The sequence below is a fragment of the Daphnia magna genome, linkage group LG7 (assembly GCF_020631705.1).
Source record: "Daphnia magna isolate NIES linkage group LG7, ASM2063170v1.1, whole genome shotgun sequence".
Classification (NCBI taxonomy): Eukaryota; Metazoa; Arthropoda; class Branchiopoda; order Diplostraca; family Daphniidae; genus Daphnia; species Daphnia magna.
In genome coordinates this window covers 6,249,482-6,269,452 of record NC_059188.1, presented here as the reverse complement: position 1 = coordinate 6,269,452, position 19,971 = coordinate 6,249,482, and the positions used below count along the sequence as shown (strand labels likewise).

Below are 19,971 nucleotides of genomic sequence, written 5' to 3'. Positions count from 1 at the left end.
ACACAGTAGCAGACAGGGAATAGAAACAAAGTGTTTCAATTGCCCCACAATTGGGTCATCGTCACATTTAATTATTTAAAATTATTTAAGAATACAGGGAAAAATTTAATGACATAAAGTTGCAGAAAAATGAATTTCAAATCGTCTAAAACCAATTTTATTACTAAAGCGTAGCGTTTTAGGGGTCAAAACCAAAATTTTGAAAACACAAAATAAACAGACTGAGAACAAAAAAATGTTTTAGAGAGATATCTTTAAAAGTTTTGAATAAAAAAATTCGTAAATTTGTCTAAACTTGTAAACCCCTTCATTCTATTAACCCTAATTTTTTAAAGAAAATTCCTCTTATACGGAGAGAGAAACAATTTTTGTTTCAATTGCCCTGTGTCTCAATTGACCCCACTCTCCTCTACTTTATTTTTTCATATATTCTGCCGTGAAATACTCAATAATCAGATCCGTTGTTGAGGCCAAATAATGTATTGGGGCTACCATTTGATTATTATAAACCCTTACCATAAACCACGACACACGAAAGTAATTTTTAAAAATACTTTGACATGATTATTGGAAAAGTAGGAAAAATGTAATATTAAAACTTGGCTTAAAAAAAACTACTACATTATTATTATTAGTGTTTTTTTTAGGTTTTTTGCAGGGAGGAGGGGGGGGGTTGAAATTTCTTGGCTGATGTTGATTGAGTCAACTGTTGCCTCAACTCTATCCCAATTAAGGAGGGGGGTTATTAGCTAAAGTGTTGGCGATCCAGCTAAGGTACTTGGTGACTCGCGCAAACACGCTAGGGTATGCACCACAGGGTAATGAGCCCCAACTAGTGATGCCAACTTGGACTCCATCAACCAAAATTGGACCACCACTGTCACCCTAGTTCAGTTACGAAACAGGTGAAAAAATCGCCATGGTTAAACTGCTTTATAAAACATGTTTTCTAGTCAATTCTACTGACAACTGGAGTCAGAGATCTTACCTGGCAAGTGGATGTGAGTGTGTCGGTAGCACACAACATATCAGCCGCTATGTAATTGCTGCCCCATTTACTTGTGCACACCTCATCAGTAAGGACTGTAGTGTTAGCTTTAAGCAATATCATTGAAACGTCCCCGACTATAAATTATTTTATGGGAAAAAAAGTATTAATTGTTAAGCAAAAAATATGAGAATACCTCGGGGTAATAATCGAGTTCACCTGGAGAAGCCGTCCTACCCCATCCAGCGATGACACCTGGCATATTCCCGTAACTACTGAAGTCTCGCAGAATTCCTTTCCTGGTTGTTGCCTTTATTGCTGGCTTTGTCGTAATTTTGGCTTTTGTTGGTTTTGTAGTTGGTTTTACCGTAGGCTTTGTAGTTGGTTTTACCGTGGGTTTAGTAGTTGGTCTTACCGTGGGTTTCGTAGTTGGTCTTACCGTGGGTTTTGTAGTTGGTTTTACCGTGGGTTTTATAGTTATTTTCGTTGTTGGTTTTGTTGTTGGTTTTGTTGTTGTTCTTGTTGTTGTTTTCGTTGTTGGTTTTGTCGTTGTTTTCGTTGTTGGTTTTGTTGTTGTTCTTGTTGTAGGTTTTGTTGTTGTTTTCTTTGTCGTTTTTGGTTTTGTTGTGGTTCTTGTTGTCGGTTTTGTGGTTGTTTTTTTTGTGGTTGTTGGTTTTGTTGTGGTTCTTGTTGTCGGTTTTGTTGTTGTTTTTTTTGTAGTTGTTGGTTTTGTTGTGGTTCTTGTTGTCGGTTTTGTTGTTGTTTTTTTTGTGGTTGTTGGTTTTGTTGTAGTTCTTGCTGTAGACTTTGTAGTTGTTGGTTTTGTTGTAGTTTTTGGCTTTGTCGTCGTTTGTTTTGTTGTAGTTTTTTGCTTTGTCGTCGTTTTTGTAGTTGTTGGTTTAGTTGTGGTTTTTGTAGTAGTTTTTGTGGTTGTTGGTTTTGTCGTAATTTTTGTGGTTGGTGATTTTGTTGAGGTTTGGATTTCGGTTGTGATATCGGTACTTGGTTCAGTTGTTGGTTCATTTGTTAGTTTGGTAGTTGTCTCAGTTGTTGGCTCTGTTGTCGACTCCATAGTTAGCTCAGTTGTTGATTCTGTGGTTGGCTCTGTTGTCGACTCGGTTGTTGGATCCGTTGTTGGCTCGTTTGTCGTCTCCGTTGTTGGATCTGTTGTCGTCTCTGTTGTCGGTTCGATGGTTGGCTTTGTCGTAGGTTCCATTGTTGGGTCGATGGTTGTTTCTGTTGTAGTTTCCGTTGTTGGTTCTGTTATTGGCTTTGTTGTCGTTTCCGTTGTTGGTTTCTGGGTTGGCTCGTTTGTTGTTTCCGTTGTTGGTTCGGTAGTTGGCTCTGTCGTCCGCTCCATTGTTGGTTTGATGGTTGGCTCCGTTGTTGTTTCGGTTGTTGATTCTGTTGTAGGCTCCGTCGTTGGTTCGGTGGATGGTTCAGTTGTTGGTTCGGTGGTTTTCTCTGTTGTTGGCCCTGTTGTTGGCTCTGTCGTTGGCTCCGTTGTTGGTTCGGTGGTTGGTTCTTTTGTTGTTTCGGTTGTTGGTTCGGTACTTGGCTCTGTTGTCGGCTCCGTTGTTGGTTCGATTGTTGGCTCCGTTGTTGGCTCGGTTGTTGACTCTGGTGTAGTCTCCGCCGTTGTTTCGGTGGTTGGTTCAGTTGTTGGTTCGTTGGTTTGCTTTGTTGTTGGCTCTGTTGTCGGCTCTGTCGTCGGCTCCGTTGTTGGTTCGGTGGCTGGCTCCTTTGTTGTTTCGGTTGTTGGTTCGGTAGTTGGCTCTGTTGTCGGCTCCGTTGTTGGTTCGATGGTTGGCTCCGTTGTTGGCTCGGTTGTTGACTGTGTTGTAGGCTCCGCTGTTGGTTCGGTGGTTGGTTCAGTTGTTGGTTCGGTGGTTTGCTCTGTTGTTGGCTCTGTTGTCGGCTCTGTCGTCGGCTCCGTTGTTAGTTCGGTGGATGGTTCCTTTGTTGTTTCGGTTGTTGGTTCGGTAGTTGGCTCTGTTGTCGGCTCCGTTGTTGGTTGGATGGTTGGCTCCGTTGTTGGCTCGGTTGTTGACTCTGTTGTAGGCTCCGCCGTTGGTTCGGTGGTTGGTTCAGTTGTTGGTTCGATTATTGACTCTGTTGTCGTTTCCGTTGTTTTTTCGGTGGTTGGCTCAGTTGTTGGTTCGGTGGTTTGCTCTGTCGTTGGCTCCGTGGTCAGCTCCGTTGTCGGCTCCGTTGTTGGTTCTGTTATTGGCTCTGTTATAGGCTCCGCCGTTGGTTCGGTGGTTGGTTCAGTTGTTGGTTTGGTGGTTGGCTCAGTTGTCGGCTCTGTTGTTGGTTCAGTACTTGGCTCCGTTGTTGGTGCCATTGTTAACTCTGTTGTTGTTTCCGTGGATATCACGGTTGTGTATGGGGTAGGAAGAGTAACGAATGGGATTCCTGTAACTGGTTTGTCTAGGACTATGATGGCGACGTCGTTATCCTAAATAATTCAATGTGGATGTTTTGTTAGACGATACTTCTCAAATGCAGTCTATTTTGAATCAAAGAATCATTTTTGTAATTGAAAATACTGTGAAGTTTACAACAATTTTTTTTTTCGATCTCATCACTTCAACATTTTCATATTATTTTGGTAATATGGCCATTTACAGGTGTTAAATTGTGTACCAGTAACTTTACACCATAGATTAAACATTACTTACATAGGTAGTGTTGCTATAGTTTTCGTGTACTATGTATGATGACACTTTCCTTAGGACATAGCCAGACCCACCGCCATTTATTGACAACGTGTTGATAAGTACATAGAAGTTGCTCATATTTACTCCAGAAGGAAAACTAAACTCAGATTTAAAAAAATATGTATATACAGGCTATATATATATATAGTCTGGCTACGAAAACAAAATGCTGATAGAAATTATAAATGTTTGCATTCATACAGTTTGCATTTTAGAGAAATTACGTTGCAGTTATAATGGAATAAAAAATTAATAATGAAATATTCTCGATGGCAGAAAGATTATTAATTAAATCAATGGAATACTGCATCTTATAGGTCAATGCTAATTATTAGATCTTACTCGTATAGGCAATGACCCGCCGTCAAGACGTAGGACGCTGCAATCAAGGTCCCACCACACAAATAGTTGCTTAATCGCAGGACAGTCTGCAAAAGAAAACGTTTTTTTTTTTTTTTGCATGAGGAGAATCCAATCGCCTTGATATGAATAGTTATGTGATATGAATCAGTTCTTTAGTCTACTTGTTAAAGGAAAAACACTTCATTATACTAACATACAAAATGCGTCGTAAACTTACCAGAAAAGGAAATTCGCCTTGGGTAGCCGGGGTTCCTCCGATGATTGAAATAGTTGGCGGATCTATTATGTCTTTTGCAGAAAGTCAATCACCATGAAAGTTGATAAAATTTATTTTATCTTTAACTATAACAAGTATAATGCGACTCATATGAGAAACGTTTACCATTTTCAGTTTTTACGGCTTTGGAATACACATAGCCACTGAGACAAAACAAGCTTACAACCTTTTGTGCGTAAAAAAAAAATTAGAATTACTGAAAAATTTGATAATAAAGTAGAATTTTAGTACCCAAAATATGATTTGCATCTTGAATGAAGACTTAGAAATTCGACAGAATTATGCCCGAATGCTGAGTAGTCAGCCAAGGGACGTTGAGCTAATGACTATAGTTGTGCCTGCAGGCGCTTCTTTATATTAAACTGCGAACGCTGTTTGAAGTTGCCCAAACACGAACATCTCGCAACGACAGCTGGAGCGTTTCGTTCTTCACCACCTGTGGCACTTAGTAAATAAGACCGATCAGTATATACATCCGCTTTGATGAGCATATACATGAACTGTAGATCTACGACGAGTATGTAGGCTACGTCCCTGTTGCATATGGAAAATATACTATAGATTGACTGCAGAACCAACACACGTCCTTTGCATTCACGTCATTGCCTTCACGTTCTGTTGGATAGATAAGCACGCAGGGGACATGACAGTGCATTTTATATTTAATAAAAAGAACTGCTGCAGTTTCATATGGCTGCTGTAATGTGTCATATCTGACGGCCCCATCTATACGAAATGTGATGCGCATTTTGCATGCAGTAGACTACATGGAATAGGTTACTTATGGCTGTAGAAACAGCGCACATGAACTGCTATAGATATTCTGTATGTACAAGTGGTTATTGCATTTCAACTTAACAAGTGCACACTTCCTGCTAGATCAAAATAAACATATATAAGATAAAAGACGTAACCAGATATGCGGCCACGTAAACAACTTCGTCCAAGCCACCGTGTATTAAATTTTTTTACAAACACTTGTTTTCATGAAACCTTGCTATGAATAGTGTAATATTATTATTTAGACAACCGTCTATGGGTATTCTGACAACAATGTTGAAACATCAGGTAGGGCCTAACACTTAACACACAGTTGAAACTGCTCCGCGGGATTGTTGGCTTTTAAGTTATAGACTATACTCTATACAAAGATCCAGCCAAGGTAACTAGAAATTCTGCTGAGATACATGATGAAGTATACTGAACGCAGGTGGAATAGCCAAATCAGCAGCTAGTGATGTCCACCGGAACGCTTTTCACAAGAATCGGACCGCCATTGTTTCGTTGCGAGAATTTAAAAAATGAAGTTAAGGTTTTTGTATATGTGGACTGTGTTCAGTAGACTAGTCTATGGTTTATAAGGCAAATTACAACATGAAATACCTTTTCAGACGCGTAGGCACATAACATTTGCTCGCTACTGAATACAGGGCCCCCACAATCATAGAAGCAGATCACATTGTAGCAATTTTGTGTAATTTGGAAATTACAATCGGTTGTTATATTAAAATAATAAATATGTTCTTCTCCATTGAGCACCGACGTATTGGATTAATGGTAAAAGCTCTATTGGCTGTTTATGTTTGTTTTTATTTTTTTGGTTTGTTGACTATTTTCATCGATCCTTTGTATATGTCACTAGGTATATAGGTCGATTACGAACGGGCCTGGCCTTCGATTGCCCCATACGAAATATCTTGGGATTGAACTGTCTGTGCATTAACTGATGATGCGTGAGCCCTGAATTTTCTAATCGAAATGAATTCAACCCCATGAGTCAATTTGCATATTCTTTATGGAAGTAGAACTAACTTTATAGGGAAAAAGCCACTAGGCCCTATTAACTTGCGAAGAATCAGCAAAAGAAATTTTTGCGTTGTTAGATCAAGCTAAATAATCTATTTGAATTTTATGATGACAGAGACTTATTTCTGTGTAGGCCTAGGCCTATGCAGTAGGCCTAGGTCAGTGAATTTTTCGTCGCGCGTTCTTATATCTATCAGTCTCGGATTTTTTGTTTTGTTTGTGATTTAACACCTATGTAGGTTACCTCGTATCAGCTATTGTATAATAAATACGAAAATTGAACCTTTGTTTTCATTTATTTCATAAAATTTTATATTTTTAACTGTACTCTCTTTTCTACAAAAATATTTCAGAATATATAAAGTAGTATTCGCGAGCAACGCTAGCGGAAGTCGTGAAGACGGGCGATGCTTGGCCGTGAAGGACGGGCGATATTCAGCCGTGGAGGAAGGGCGATACTCGGTTGTGGAGGACGTGCGATACTCGGCTGTGGAGGACGGGCGGGGCGATACTCAGTCATGCAGGCCGGGCAGGAGCGATGAAAGCAGAAGACGTACTGTAAAAACGGGAGCTGTAACAGCCGGAGAGGTGAAAACTGAAGCGGAGAATAAGTAGCCTACAAGTGGCACCAGGAACGCTGACAGCAGGAAAGGTAGCAGCAGGAGAGGTGAATCTTGGTATGGAGTGAACAGGTACTGTGAAAGAGGCAGTTTTGTGTTCGGAAATCTTGGCTTCGCCTTCGTATTATTGACGATCGTATTGAAGTGTTTTGTTTCTTTCCAATTAAAAGAGTTCTGCCTCAGGTTAAATAGACTGTTTTGGTCACCAGCCACCACTCTCAATCAGAATTTCTTGATTGTCAACGGGCAAATCCATTAAATAACGGGACTTGACTGATGTGTTCTATAGACTACTCTGACCTAGCCTAGAAGACACCCGCTGCTCCCGTTTACTCTGTTACAGTCTAGAAGGTCTCCATACCCGTTTCCCCAGCTCCTCATCAGCACAGAGCTCCCAGTACCTCTGTTCCCGCTTACCCCGCTCCAATCTACAAGACTCCGACCCCCATTTTCCCTACACTACCCTACAAAAAATTACAGAGCCCCTGCTCCGACCTACAACGTCTCAACGTAGGCCATACACCAATCCTACCTACCCTGTTCCAGACTACATAATATACCTTCCACTTATACTATTCCCATTGCTCTCTCAAAATACTAGATCCTAAAATATTTTGTCGACTAATTTAATATATGACATCCGTAGGAGGTCTGATCCAACAACACAAAACTAATTTATTTCTATCCATCATTTTTGGCTTTGCTGAAAGTATACGGACCGCAATCCTTTCGTTCAATGCAAGCTGTCCTTTCTGATAACAAACGTGCTATTCTAGTTTCCTCATTTGCTTAGCAAATAATTATATTTATCACATTTTGCCTACTGCTCAATTTCCGGTCCTTTCCAGAGCCAAAAACCGCATCGAGACATGCTACAATTCGTAATTTACCTATATACAGCGGATCTAACGCTATAATAATTTTTTAATGGTCCGTCAGTATCAACCAGACTTTCCAGTTTAAATACAATCTTTGTTTCTGGGAACACTGTTAAAAAGGGTTTTTTTTTCGAAGGTTTTCAACCTTCGAAAATTTGTAGGAGGTTTCGAAAATTGAAAAACGTAAAAAATACACTGCGAAATTTGAACGTAAAAAACCTTTTCGTTATTTGAATGTTTGAAACCTTCGATTTTCAAACTACTGTCTAATATCGACGGTATAACGGGATTTTAGCGTACTGAAATAAGAAAATAACATACTTTTATTCGTTTTTACCATACTTAAACTCAAATGATTATATTTATCAAATTGAACATACTTACAAAAAAAAAAAAATTTTAAGATAAGTATTTTTAAAGAAATTAAGTAGGGGAGAGTGGGGCTAGTTGGCAGGAGGGCAAGTTTGCAATTCTTAATTTAGACGAATTGGGTGAAAGATGTTTTATTGAAATAATTCATAGTCAAAGATGTTTATCGTGCGCACATTTGTGCAAAGTTTTATAAATTTATCCCAAATAGTTTAGGAAATAAAAAATAACGAAATTTTTTGCGTCAAATCCACATCAATAGTTGCGTGCTTGGTATTCATCAATTTTATCTTTTCTTGGTATGCATATAATTTTTAAAAAATATTTGTTTTATAGAAAATTGTGTCCTCTATCGAACTGTAACAATGGATTTGTTTTAATCAATTATAAAGGAGTAATAAAATTTTTTATTTGAATAAACCCCGGGTTGGGGCAAATTGATACATTGCAACATGGGGCATGTCGGCATAGGCATTATACATACATATGTATAGTACATGGCCTGTCAAAATGTCAGGGAATTGTAAGTCGAATTTTTGCTAGATATGACTTATGGTGAACAGTGGTATGCATTAGAGGCCAAAATTTGGCAAATTTTAAGTGTTTCACTTTATACGATGTTCACCTGTGTGGAATGTTTGCCTGAATTATATATATTATTTTTTATTTTTTGTATTTAAGGCTATTAATCTTTATGTAAGTTAACACAACTTATTTCTGAGTTTCCCACTCTAAAATAACTATAGGATTTTTGTTTATTGTAATGTTATTCTAGTTTGTTTACAACATCAACATTTCACTGAAATCCGTATTTGAAATACATGGGGCCAACTTACCCCACTACCACTGCCAACTTACCCCGTTAGTGGGGCATGTAGGCAATTTTTTTTTAGCTTTTTGAACGTTGTTTTCGATATGAATTCTTCAACGTAGATCAAATTAAAAAATAGCACGAGAAAGCTGGTTATTTGAGCTTTCTTTTACAATTTTTTGGGTGTCAAAATATGAAAAATTAAAGAAACCAGAGAAGAAATTAAAAAAATTGTACCAACTAGCCCCACCCTCCCCTACTTAAAAAAAAAATAAAGGGCCTAAGTTAACGTACTTTATTTTTATTTACATACTTATTTGTAAAACAAAAACTTTTCATTAAAGTATTTTATAGAAAAGCAAGTGCTTTCATACTTTTATTTCAATTTCTCGTCGCCTACGTTACCTCACACACTCACATTTCTCAATTACCTCACATTTTTGTGAGGAAACAAAAAAAAATTTCTAAGTCCTTATTCGAATCCCCAATATACATAGCAAAATAATTTGTTATTTATAAGAACAATTAGCTAAGTGGTTAGAGCGGGTAAATAACGATCTTGTGGTAAAGAGTTACAGTGTTCAATCCCCACCGAAGATTGTTTTTTTTGGTATTTAAGTATAAGTACTCTCCAACCGCTGTTCATTTTTCGAAGGTAAAATACTTCGAAAAATGGAAGTTTCGTTTGGCGTAATTCGAAACGTGGAAACTAATTCAGTTTTCGAAGGTTATTAACCTTCGATCTGGTTTGTTGTCAATTCGAAGGTTTTTTCGTTCGAAAAACGAATGACTTTTTTAACAGTGAATGCAACATTTTCTATTTGTCATTGTATGTACATATTGAACGTACTGTGGGTTTTCATTTTTTAAAGAACACCGGCAGCCTTCAAGTCCGCAAGCATCTTGACGACGTGTTCCGGCATCGGTGGAGGTGTAGGCAAATGGTCTCCAGTTGCCTGGAATCCATTTTCATCAGCGATCCAACTGACGGTAAGGACAACGCCATCGGGGGAGGTGTAGGAGTAGGATCCTTTCGAAACAGTGCCAATGTCCTCGGGTTTAGGACCCACCTGTTTCTGACTGCCACTCTCCGAAACTTTGGTTCCATCAGCGCTTTCAAAACTGTTAAAACGTTTAAATGTATATATGATTGAATCAAAGCAAATGGTTAACGGTGTAGTGGAAGAGTGAAATGACGATTGCGTCATCAACATACGCAAAAGAATAACTGCCATCGGCGTTCATTTCGCTATTCGATGACACAATTTCGATGGGCTTCTTATCTTCTTGTGGTGCGGCGAGGGCCACGGCCATTAAAGCGATAGCGATGATCTATTCAAACATTATACGAATCAATGAAGCAATAAGTTTGTTATAAGATAATAGACTAAAAAAAGAAATAATTAATAACTGGAGGTCTACTCACGAATTTCATTTTTGCTTGAACAGGTGAATTTCTGCTACTCTTCTGGATAAACAGACGAAGTGTTTGATGCTGGTTCCCACATTGGCATCTTTTTATATTCGGCAGTTGTGTGAAAGTGCCTAGAAAACCTTCCTCAACAGCGAACATTTCAAGAGAACGTTCATCTTTAGCTCCGAGCACCGGAATATGCAAAAACAAGTGAAAGTAAAAACTACTAGACATTGAAAATACCAGTATTTGTATGAATTGCATCCATGAAAAAGCTAATCTTTTTTAAAACAAAAATGGTCATGGTATTTAAACTTAAAAAATGATTACTATTCATTTGGACAGCTTTTTGTCATCTTGAAAAGAAATGGATAGGCTATATAGACCAACATAGGAGTAGCCTACGCTGGATGCATTTTGCGTTGGTTTTCAACGTGCTGAACACTTTTAAATTAATTAACTCAATCGCGCAGTGTTCTTGTCTTTTATTGAAAGCCAGCATGTTACAAAAGAAAAATGGTTTTCGATAGGAAGCCATATATGGTGATGAGATAAGGTTTGGGGTGCGCTGCACATTTTCGGATTTTGGAAAATCAGGTGGGAAACGTCAGTTAACGGTGACGTTAATTGAGGGCAGATAGGGTCATTCTCCGTTGTGCACGGTTGTGCAATAGTTTATTCTTTTTTATTTCCGGGGGTCTTGGTTTTGTTTTAGTTAAGTTTCTAGCACATTCAGATGCTTATAATAAATTGAATATTACATCATAAAAAGGGGGTGGGTTATAATAACTTCATTCCTTGTAGCTAATCTAAGAAAAATTATAATAATAGAGTTGGCTAACGTCCGAAGTTGCCAGTTCGAGGAAATTGTGAAAAAAATTGGACACGAACTAGTAACAGTTCTTGCATGGCGGCTTACGGAGTTTCGCCCATTGTAGTTTTAGTTTTAATTTTTTCCATTGAAATTATCTTCCGTTCCATTCATAATTGGATCACGAAATTCTTTCGTTATCAGGTAATCTTGTAATTTTTATTTGACCTCGATATAGACTGTACTTTATTTATTATTAATTTTTTTGTAGACGTGTTTACTTTCTGTAGCAGACAAAAACTGGCGGGCTCCCTTATCAGCCCGCCAGTTTCCTCTACAACATCCATTTTTGTCTGCTACAGAAAGTAAACACGTTTACCTGATAACGAAGGAATTTCGTGATCCAATTATGAATGGAAAGAAAGATAATTTCAATGGAAAAAATTAAAACTAAAACTACAACGGGCGAAACTCCGTAAGCCGCCATGCAAAAACTGTTACTAGTTTGTGTCCAATTTTTTTCACAATTAATCGAACTGGCAACTTCGGACGTTAGCCAACTCTATTATAAAAAAACTGGCTGACTGAAAATGACTGCAACTGCATGCGCATTATGTCAAGTTTTCAGTGCAGTGGAACTCTTATATTAGAATTCGATGCGAACAAAAGCTTGAATAATTTTAACATACCATGAATAACGTGGCATAATCAAACGATAACATGGTAGCCTAGCAGGGCGCAAGTTGTGTAGGACCCCGAAAAAGATGAACCCAATGGTACACCCCCATAAAATTTAATTGTTGGGAAAAAGAAAAAAGCTTGCGCTAGCCACTAGAATGATTTGCTTAGAGGACCGGATCGTACCTGTATATAGTAGACCTACAGCTAATGATCCGATCTAAGATGACATCAGCTGATAGCTTTGCAATCGTCCAGCACGTTGATAACGCAGTCATACATTCTCCACCGTAATATTTAATTTTATTTCAATTCTGAAGAACGATTACACAATTTCGTAAATGAACATTAGGCTACTATAGGAAAAATAGTAACGAATATTATTCAACGTTGTTAGTCTACTAAACAAAAACTTAATTAAGTGCTTTGAATGTCGAACATAGATTCAGCACTGACGAATATGATACGACTTCATTGCTGCTATAAGATGTAGGCAACAACTTTAATAACATGCAATAAAGGATCTTCCATATCACCTTGAGGCCACTGTTGCATTAATATAAGTAAAGCCTTGTCGTTTTATTCCAGGTGGGAAGAAAAAGTAAGTTGTTGAGACTGGAATGGTATTTGGTAGTGTCCCACATTAGGCTATTCTATCTTCTATCAGATCCCCTTAGGAAAAAAAAAAAAAAAAACAGAAAAAAATGCCTAATAAAACAGACTATTTTCGACTGATCGCATCAGCACATTTGGTTTCTTGCCTTAAGTTTTCACCAGTTGGTAAGAAAAAATGAATGTCTCTGAATGACTGATTGATGTCAAAATCAACTGGAATTGCATGATTATCAGTAATTTTCAGAAATAAGCAATGACGACGGGCAAATCCGCTTCAATGAAGAATATGGCATATGGCGGACATTGCTAAATGTTTATAGGACTCAATGTGGATTAAAATTTTTACATCTAAAATCCCGGTTCGTCCCGCTTTTCACTACGATCACTCAGGGTTTTCCTTGGAATTTAGCTATGGGTTTTCAGTTTTCCCACAAAATGGCGTTGGATGGAATCATCAACCCCGTAGCTAAATTTCGAACTAGTCGAGAAGGTTAGTCTACTATTCAGTACCCACGTAACCTATTGGGTTGTGGCTTCACTACTGCTGCAAAAGACGGAGGCAACAACTTAATGACATGCAAAGTGATATTGCAGGTGCGAGTGAAAAGTAAGTTGTTGAGTCTTGAAAAGTATTTGGCAGCTATAGCGTATCACATTGATCTATCTTCAATCTGTTCGCCTTAAAAAATTTAACGATAAGCCAATTTAGGGTTCTCACCGCTTAGCCTATATCTAACTTTTTCTGTTAACCAGCCATTCTATAAGCGGAACTCTATAGTATATCTTGCCTTAAATGGGTGCCTTCCATTAAAATCAGGAATGAATGCATCATCTTTGTTTCATTGTTTCAGATAGTTTCAGAAAAGATTGGCTTTTTCGTGGATGCAATTCATACAAATACTGGTATTTTCAATGTCTAGTAGTTTTTACTTTCACTTGTTTTTGCATATTCCGGTGCTCGGAGCTAAAGATGAACGTTCTCTTGAAATGTTCGCTGTTGAGGAAGGTTTTCTAGGCACTTTCACACAACTGCCGAATATAAAAAGATGCCAATGTGGGAACCAGCATCAAACACTTCGTCTGTTTATCCAGAAGAGTAGCAGAAATTCACCTGTTCAAGCAAAAATGAAATTCGTGAGTAGACCTCCAGTTATTAATTATTTCTTTTTTTAGTCTATTATCTTATAACAAACTTATTGCTTCATTGATTCGTATAATGTTTGAATAGATCATCGCTATCGCTTTAATGGCCGTGGCCCTCGCCGCACCACAAGAAGATAAGAAGCCCATCGAAATTGTGTCATCGAATAGCGAAATGAACGCCGATGGCAGTTATTCTTTTGCGTATGTTGATGACGCAATCGTCATTTCACTCTTCCACTACACCGTTAACCATTTGCTTTGATTCAATCATATATACATTTAAACGTTTTAACAGTTTTGAAAGCGCTGATGGAACCAAAGTTTCGGAGAGTGGCAGTCAGAAACAGGTGGGTCCTAAACCCGAGGACATTGGCACTGTTTCGAAAGGATCCTACTCCTACACCTCCCCCGATGGCGTTGTCCTTACCGTCAGTTGGATCGCTGATGAAAATGGATTCCAGGCAACTGGAGACCATTTGCCTACACCTCCACCGATGCCGGAACACGTCGTCAAGATGCTTGCGGACTTGAAGGCTGCCGGTGTTCTTTAAAAAATGAAAACTCACAATACGTTCAATATGTACATACAATGACAAATAGAAAATGTTGCATTCCCAGAAACAAAGATTGTATTTAAACTGGAAAGTCTGGTTGATACTGACGGACCATTAAAAAATTATTATAGCGTTATTAGATCCGCTGTATATAGGTAAATTACGAATTGTAGCATGTCTCGATGCGGTTTTTGGCTCTGGAAAGGACCGGAAATTGAGCAGTAGGCAAAATGTGATAAATATAATTATTTGCCAAGGCAATTGAGGAAACTAGAATAGCACATTTGTTATCAGAAAGGACAGCTTGCATTGAACGAAAGGATTGCGGTCCGTACTTTCAGCAAAGCCAAAAATGATGGATAGAAATAAATTAGTTTTGTGTTGTTGGATCAGACCTCCTACGGATGTTATATATTGAATTGGTCGACAAAATATTTTAGGATCTAGTATTTTGAGAGAGCAATGGGGATAGTATAAGTGCTGGAAGGTATATGTAGACTGGAACAGGGTAGGTAGGATTGGTGTAGGGAGGCTCTGTGCTGAGGAGCTGAGGAAACGGGAACGGGAGCCCTCTAGGCTGGAAACAGAGTAAACGGGAGCAGTGGGTGCCTGGTAGGCTGGAGCAGAGGAAGTATTGTGTTTAGGGTGAACGTATTCGGCATATTTGGCTTTACCTTCGAATTTAACATCGGCGGTGTAGCCATAACTATCGGCTGTGTAAGTGAAGATCTGAGTGCGACCGTCGGGCAGTTGAACACAGTAACTGCTAGTTGTTAATTTTCTGTCGCTTTTCTGGGAGTCACTAGAATTGACTTACGAAGTTACGATTCCCCGTGTTTAACAGCGTACGCCAAGTCGTAAGGTTCATGGGCATGGGTCATAAATTCCTAGTTGTGCTATTGCTCTGATGTTTGAAAATTTGATTTTTATTTTCAACTGGCTCCCGCATTTCAACGTCTTTAAAAGTTCGAAGACCGTGGTGTTTTCCGTGTTATTGGGGTCTGAGTTGGTGCGTTATTTTGTCAACAGAGGAAGCCTAACCTCAATTCATAGAATGGAACTCGTTGAAAGCGATTGCTCGAATCAAGTTGCTCCTACCCTCTCTTGTTGAATCGACACTAATTTAGCGAGTAAATCATGTTGCAATTCGGGGTTAGGTTTTGTAGCCAGATCTTGCATACGATCAGATGCAGAGTTACCATTCATCCTCCGAAGAACTACGAAATACAACCTATATGGAAGAAGAAAAAAAACTTGCTCTACGTGTTTTACGCCTTGACTCGACTCTAGCCGTCCAGCATGACCATACAGGTTTTTGTATTGTATTTTACGGTTGTTTGTTGTCTGGCTTTCAGTTGCACTTCAACCACCAAGAATGCAGCATCTCTTCTGCCATGATACACATTTATAACACAGAGAAAATATACAAACACATAGGCTGGCGATTGAAACATTGCCATTTGTTGGCTGGCCAGTAGCTTTATCGGGGCAGTTATAGCTTTCTATTATTTGCTACCAGCCTGGTAGCAAATAATAGAAACTTACGAAGCTGGTAGTACCAGCTTACTGAAATCATCATCTGTTGTCCCTCCACGGACAGGTATAGTTTTTAAGTGAGGAGATTAAATATCTTACGCGTAACACCTATTCGATTAATAAACGATTAGCACGTTGGAGCCATTTAAGACTCGACAGAAGCGTTGGCATGCTCCAAGCATCTTGATCGTAAAATCATTATTTTGCAATTGAACCACCTATTTGAGGAAGAATGAATCTTAATATGGATTCGGAGGGCGCATTTCGACCGCTGCGATCGAACACAGCAGTGCAGTTGTTTTTTTGATGACGATGGATCATATAGTGAACTAAAATGATGCCAGCATCATCTTACGGTCGCGTGAAATGCATCAACAATAGCCTATACACCATCCCGATCCAGTTTGAACTACCCGCATCTGAATGGTTGTCCGGTTGTTGAGGACATTTTGCATTCTCCAAAAAATCCATTTCAAATTTATCTGTCGTTGAAAAGAACAGTGTGGTTTGGCCTGGATCGCTACGAATTGTAAAACAGACAACCGGCGTGAATCAATGATCTACAGTTTATCGCTTTTCATTCCGGTTGATATTTACGGCTTATGTGGAAGCGACAGTCATCGTTGTGCGAATCGAGTCGATTGCGATCTCATGCTTATCGTTATTACGATTTCTACTTGAGTTTTGAGAGCTCTCTGTGCACTGATTGTGATGTGACAGAGAAGCTGTACCGACCGACGGATCACGGTACAGGGGGTTTACGCTGATGCTGATTAATCTTCATATCTTCCAGTCGGATCGTACGTAGACGCCAGAGATTTAGATAGTCCACGCAGTGTGCATGGCGAATCATCTCAATAAATTGATGAACGACGACAAGCTCTATTTGAGTTACTTTGCTTGAAGACAGAAATACGTTGTCGACTGCACAGCACCTGTTGATGGCATATCTCAACTTTGTCGGTTGTTAATTGATGAAAATATGAAGAAAAATTCTATCCTGACATTGCTACATGGTGGTTTAGCGTTGTTCAGACCTGTCGTTCACCAACCGCGTCTCTTGTCTGATTGAAAGACGACAAATGAACTATAGATTGTTTTCTGCATAAATATATCGAAAGTAAAACAGATGTTGGTCGTCTTTTATTAACGACTATAACGTGAATCATTCTTCGTTACAGTAAACACTGTGTAAATGTTAACCACATCAGAAAGTAAAGTAAAAAAACAAAGAGGCATGTCATAAAGATCGTTGTATATATACCAAGTAAATATAGTCATGGCGGTCGGCTTTGTATAGAACACCGCATATGTTTTTCTAAAGTTATTTTGAAGGTTGAAAATTGATTTGATAATCGTGTAACATTTCGAGGTAGTTTCGACATATTGAGCATGCCACCGACGTACAAAATGTATATACTATAAAACAAAGTGACGGCTCTTGTTTGAAATGGGATGCAAATATCCGAGAGGGAAGTGTAACGATGTCTACCCTAGCATTTCGAATTCCAGCATCCCCGCCGGGCTGTTTGTATCCTACGTGGCTTGAAATTTCCGAAAACATACTTTTTGGGCGGTAATTTACATTCTCCGTAGTTGACCGTGCCTGATACTCGTCTTCCATCTGGAAAAAAGCTTTCACCAGATAACTTTCGAAATGAGATGCAAATGTACGATTCCTTTGCAAAGTGTCACGGATTTTGTAATTCGGTATCAGCAGTGTAGACTATTATTTTGTTCTTGAAATGTTTATAAATGCGCCGTGACTCGGGCGTGACTTGTTGATGCTCTTTATCGCCATCTGTGTGTTCTTGCCCTTGAATAAGAGTGCATTCAATGTCAACGATCGCTTCTCCGACTCCGTGCCGCTCCATTCCACCCATCGCTGTTGTGTATTATAAACTTTGCAACAGATTCTTAACCGTTGCACAGTCTCCAAACGTCTTTTCGAAAGAGTTTTCACAGCTTTTATAAAACGCCAAAGTGCTCCGGAATCAATAAGAAATAAAAAATGGGATAAAAAAAAAATTAATAAATGAAAATAATTCAGGAACACAATCACCGGCTTATATTTCCATAACATTCAAATGAAACAGCGAATTTTAAGATTTACAGGGATTCTTACAAGTTACAATACGCTTGACATATTACGGCCACCATACGGTTGAATATCAACAATAATGTGAGTATAAAGGGGTTTCAATTCAAAACTGAGTCTATTGTATCGAAGATCGTTTAGACCGTCTGTTTGAAATCGCACCGAGCCTTCCTTCAGCACTAATTTCCGCTCTGGATTAGGCTCAGCTTTTTTGTGCGACAATGTTTTGTATCGAACGAGACGGACAAGCGATGGCTGGTCCTCGTAAGCTCTAGTCACGATTAGCTTATTGAACCGTACACGTTGATATAACTGATCATCTTCGCCACCCCAGCCCCAAAAAGAATTGGAAAAGCCATTGATTTTTCGGAAATCATTTGTAGAAAAAGCAGTAACTCCTCCGAAATGGCTGGCAGGTGTCGGTCTATGAAAAAACAAACGAAATCAGGCAATGAAATTTGTGGAATAGAATAACAGCAAAAACATTGGGTATATCTAGTACAGTAGACTACGTACTTGTAATTGTCCCAGTAATCTATGGAGAATGACATTTGCCTGGGTTTTCCTTCTTGCGGACAGGTGTAGGGATTACCGTCATCCTCCGGTAGGAAATCGACATCGTGAAAGATGAAACAGTGAAATTCTTCTTGCAACTGAGCTTCATTAAAACCGATATTCATTAACATTCCTCTGTTGAACGACGAACTGTCTGTTCGCAGATAAAGATAAATACAACAAAAATGTACCACCGCGAGGGCTCAGCAAAACACAACATCAAAATAGGCGAATATTTGAATTTACTGACTGGATTGCTCAACAACGATAATGACATAGTTGAGTTGCTGTCGCTGCAAGAAAGGATGCAGGTAACGTAAGAAAACAGTCAGATGATCTTTCCTGTCTCGGTACGGCACGACGATAGCGACTTTATGTCGTGATTGGCAATCTTTTGGTTGATATCTTCCACCAGCTTCGAGTCCAGCTTCTATCAATTCCATTTCAGCCTCGTTTCGAATGGTGTTTATCTTCTCCAGGGAAATGTTCGTCCAGCCAACTGTTTCCGTAAAAACTATGATCTGCCACACTTTGACGCTGCAAACTAACGTGCTGTTTTTACTTACCTAATTCAGGGGAAATAAGAGGACATAGTTGCGTAACACTAGGCGACTGATGAGCAACTGACGGCTGGGAGGATTCATTCACGGCCACTTCACTTAGATTTTGATCTTGTTTATTACCACGCGTTTTTTGCGATATTGGCTCAAGAAGGCTTGCTGAATCAGTTAAAGTCAGCTGAATTTTTGATGGATTACCGTAGTCGAAAATAGAATTGGTAACATTGCTTACATTTAAGTTTAACCAAACTATCACAGCCAAAGTGAAGGTGGAAATGACTAGCAAGGGCCGAGCAATGACCCGCAAGTGGGAGATGCTGGCCATGTCCGTCCTTTGGTAGGGTAGGTTTGCTATGAGACTACCGAATCGCTACAACCAACGACGACCACGATAGCTTCGTATCTGCTTCGGGATACGTTTTTTTTCCCAACCCACCATCTATTGGGCATTATTTTGCGTGCTGGTTTTCTAGAAAAATGGAGTTTGGGGAGTTGCCCCGGAGTGTGTACGTATACCTCCCGCTATTATCAATGGTATAGACAATTGAGAGGCGATCATTTGGTTTTATATTGGTGTTGGTTTTACCTTAGTTTCGTCCAATATCAGATCTTATTAGATAAATATAACAAACCCATTGATCTTATTTTTTATTAAACTGCTGCAAAGGCGGTTGTCTGCCAATTGGATCTAGGACATCTAGAACGCATTAAAAATAACGGTATTATGTTGAAACCTAGATATCTAATCTACCTGATGTGATGTCTATTCAGTCGATATTGTTATCTTGTGGGCTGTGTAAATACAACCGCCAAATGTTTGCGTAGGCTATCTTCGTCAACATGCACTGTACTGCACTGCACTGCACAAATGATGCCCCTAATGCAGCGTGCATGCATATATGGCAAGCCAAATGTACCGACCAAAACGAATGATGATCCGCACGCGACCGTAATGATAATTTTTGAATCGATGATATACTTTTGGACTTGATGATATCTCTGTCGCCTAAGGGGTGTCTACAGCTCACAGATAGGAATCCTGCTAGCTCTACGCCAGAACACCGCCGCTGGGCGGGGAAACCTGCAACTCGGTGGGCATGGTCGGACCACAGACTACGAAGTAAAGACCGTTATCATCGCCATAAGGCTGAGAGAAATCCAGTACGCGATGCTCG

General features: G+C 39.1%; 4 protein-coding genes across 8 annotated transcripts; 1 reads left to right on the top strand and 3 right to left on the bottom strand.

Moving 5' to 3' along the window:
- Positions 1–464: 464 nt before the first annotated feature.
- Positions 465–4,817, bottom strand: LOC116926926 (mucin-2). Of its 2 annotated transcripts, none has more exons than XM_045175797.1 (8): positions 4,580–4,817; positions 4,454–4,514; positions 4,289–4,359; positions 4,051–4,187; positions 3,670–3,805; positions 1,208–3,446; positions 989–1,125; positions 465–885 (listed from the first exon to the last, which is right to left on the bottom strand). In XM_045175797.1, the coding sequence occupies exons 1-8, from the start codon at positions 4,595–4,597 to the stop codon at positions 730–732; spliced, it is 2,955 nt and encodes a 984-aa protein (XP_045031732.1). In that variant the 5' UTR covers positions 4,598–4,817; the 3' UTR covers positions 465–729. The 2 variants fall into 2 exon arrangements, with proteins under 2 accessions (XP_045031732.1, XP_045031733.1); XM_045175798.1 differs by having other exon boundaries at positions 4,051–4,136; positions 4,580–4,815.
- A 4,818-nt stretch (positions 4,818–9,635) lies between these two features.
- Positions 9,636–10,491, bottom strand: LOC116927483 (larval cuticle protein 1). The gene is made up of 3 exons (XM_045175869.1): positions 10,259–10,491; positions 10,049–10,164; positions 9,636–9,954 (listed from the first exon to the last, which is right to left on the bottom strand). Exons 1-3 carry the CDS (start codon positions 10,478–10,480, stop codon positions 9,699–9,701), a joined length of 594 nt encoding a protein of 197 aa, XP_045031804.1. The 5' UTR covers positions 10,481–10,491; the 3' UTR covers positions 9,636–9,698.
- Positions 10,492–13,247: 2,756 nt separating this feature from the next.
- Positions 13,248–14,114, top strand: LOC123474045 (larval cuticle protein 1-like). Its single transcript, XM_045175868.1, has 3 exons — positions 13,248–13,484; positions 13,579–13,694; positions 13,789–14,114. The coding sequence occupies exons 1-3, from the start codon at positions 13,263–13,265 to the stop codon at positions 14,042–14,044; spliced, it is 594 nt and encodes a 197-aa protein (XP_045031803.1). The 5' UTR covers positions 13,248–13,262; the 3' UTR covers positions 14,045–14,114.
- A 3,514-nt stretch (positions 14,115–17,628) lies between these two features.
- On the bottom strand, positions 17,629–19,744 carry LOC116926088 (beta-1,4-N-acetylgalactosaminyltransferase bre-4-like). Of its 4 annotated transcripts, none has more exons than XM_045175863.1 (6): positions 19,548–19,744; positions 19,383–19,493; positions 18,803–19,318; positions 18,487–18,735; positions 18,198–18,390; positions 17,629–18,105 (listed from the first exon to the last, which is right to left on the bottom strand). In XM_045175863.1, exons 3-6 carry the CDS (start codon positions 19,119–19,121, stop codon positions 17,712–17,714), a joined length of 1,155 nt encoding a protein of 384 aa, XP_045031798.1. In that variant the 5' UTR covers positions 19,122–19,318; positions 19,383–19,493; positions 19,548–19,744; the 3' UTR covers positions 17,629–17,711. The 4 variants fall into 4 exon arrangements, with proteins under 4 accessions (XP_045031798.1, XP_045031801.1, XP_045031799.1 ...); XM_045175866.1 differs by having other exon boundaries at positions 19,383–19,484; XM_045175864.1 differs by having other exon boundaries at positions 19,383–19,744.
- Between the last annotated feature and the right edge of the window lie 227 nt (positions 19,745–19,971).

Coding starts and splice junctions, on each gene's coding strand:
- LOC116926926 (XM_045175797.1), bottom strand. Junction 3,806..4,050: donor GCGGGTCATTGCCTATACGA/GTAAGATCTAAT, acceptor ATCTGAGTTTAG/TTTTCCTTCTGGAGTAAATA. Junction 886..988: donor CACTCACATCCACTTGCCAG/GTAAGATCTCTG, acceptor TAACTGAACTAG/GGTGACAGTGGTGGTCCAAT.
- LOC116927483 (XM_045175869.1), bottom strand. CDS start 10,480: ATGTCTAGTAGTTTTTACTTTCACTTGTTTTTGCATATTCCGGTGCTC. Junction 10,165..10,258: donor TTCAAGCAAAAATGAAATTC/GTGAGTAGACCT, acceptor ATGTTTGAATAG/ATCATCGCTATCGCTTTAAT. Junction 9,955..10,048: donor GATGGCAGTTATTCTTTTGC/GTATGTTGATGA, acceptor ACGTTTTAACAG/TTTTGAAAGCGCTGATGGAA.
- LOC123474045 (XM_045175868.1), top strand. CDS start 13,263: ATGTCTAGTAGTTTTTACTTTCACTTGTTTTTGCATATTCCGGTGCTC. Junction 13,485..13,578: donor TTCAAGCAAAAATGAAATTC/GTGAGTAGACCT, acceptor ATGTTTGAATAG/ATCATCGCTATCGCTTTAAT. Junction 13,695..13,788: donor GATGGCAGTTATTCTTTTGC/GTATGTTGATGA, acceptor ACGTTTTAACAG/TTTTGAAAGCGCTGATGGAA.
- LOC116926088 (XM_045175864.1), bottom strand. CDS start 19,121: ATGGCCAGCATCTCCCACTTGCGGGTCATTGCTCGGCCCTTGCTAGTC. Junction 18,391..18,486: donor TATCGTTGTTGAGCAATCCA/GTCAGTAAATTC, acceptor ATCTGCGAACAG/ACAGTTCGTCGTTCAACAGA. Junction 18,106..18,197: donor GATTACTGGGACAATTACAA/GTACGTAGTCTA, acceptor GTTTTTTCATAG/ACCGACACCTGCCAGCCATT.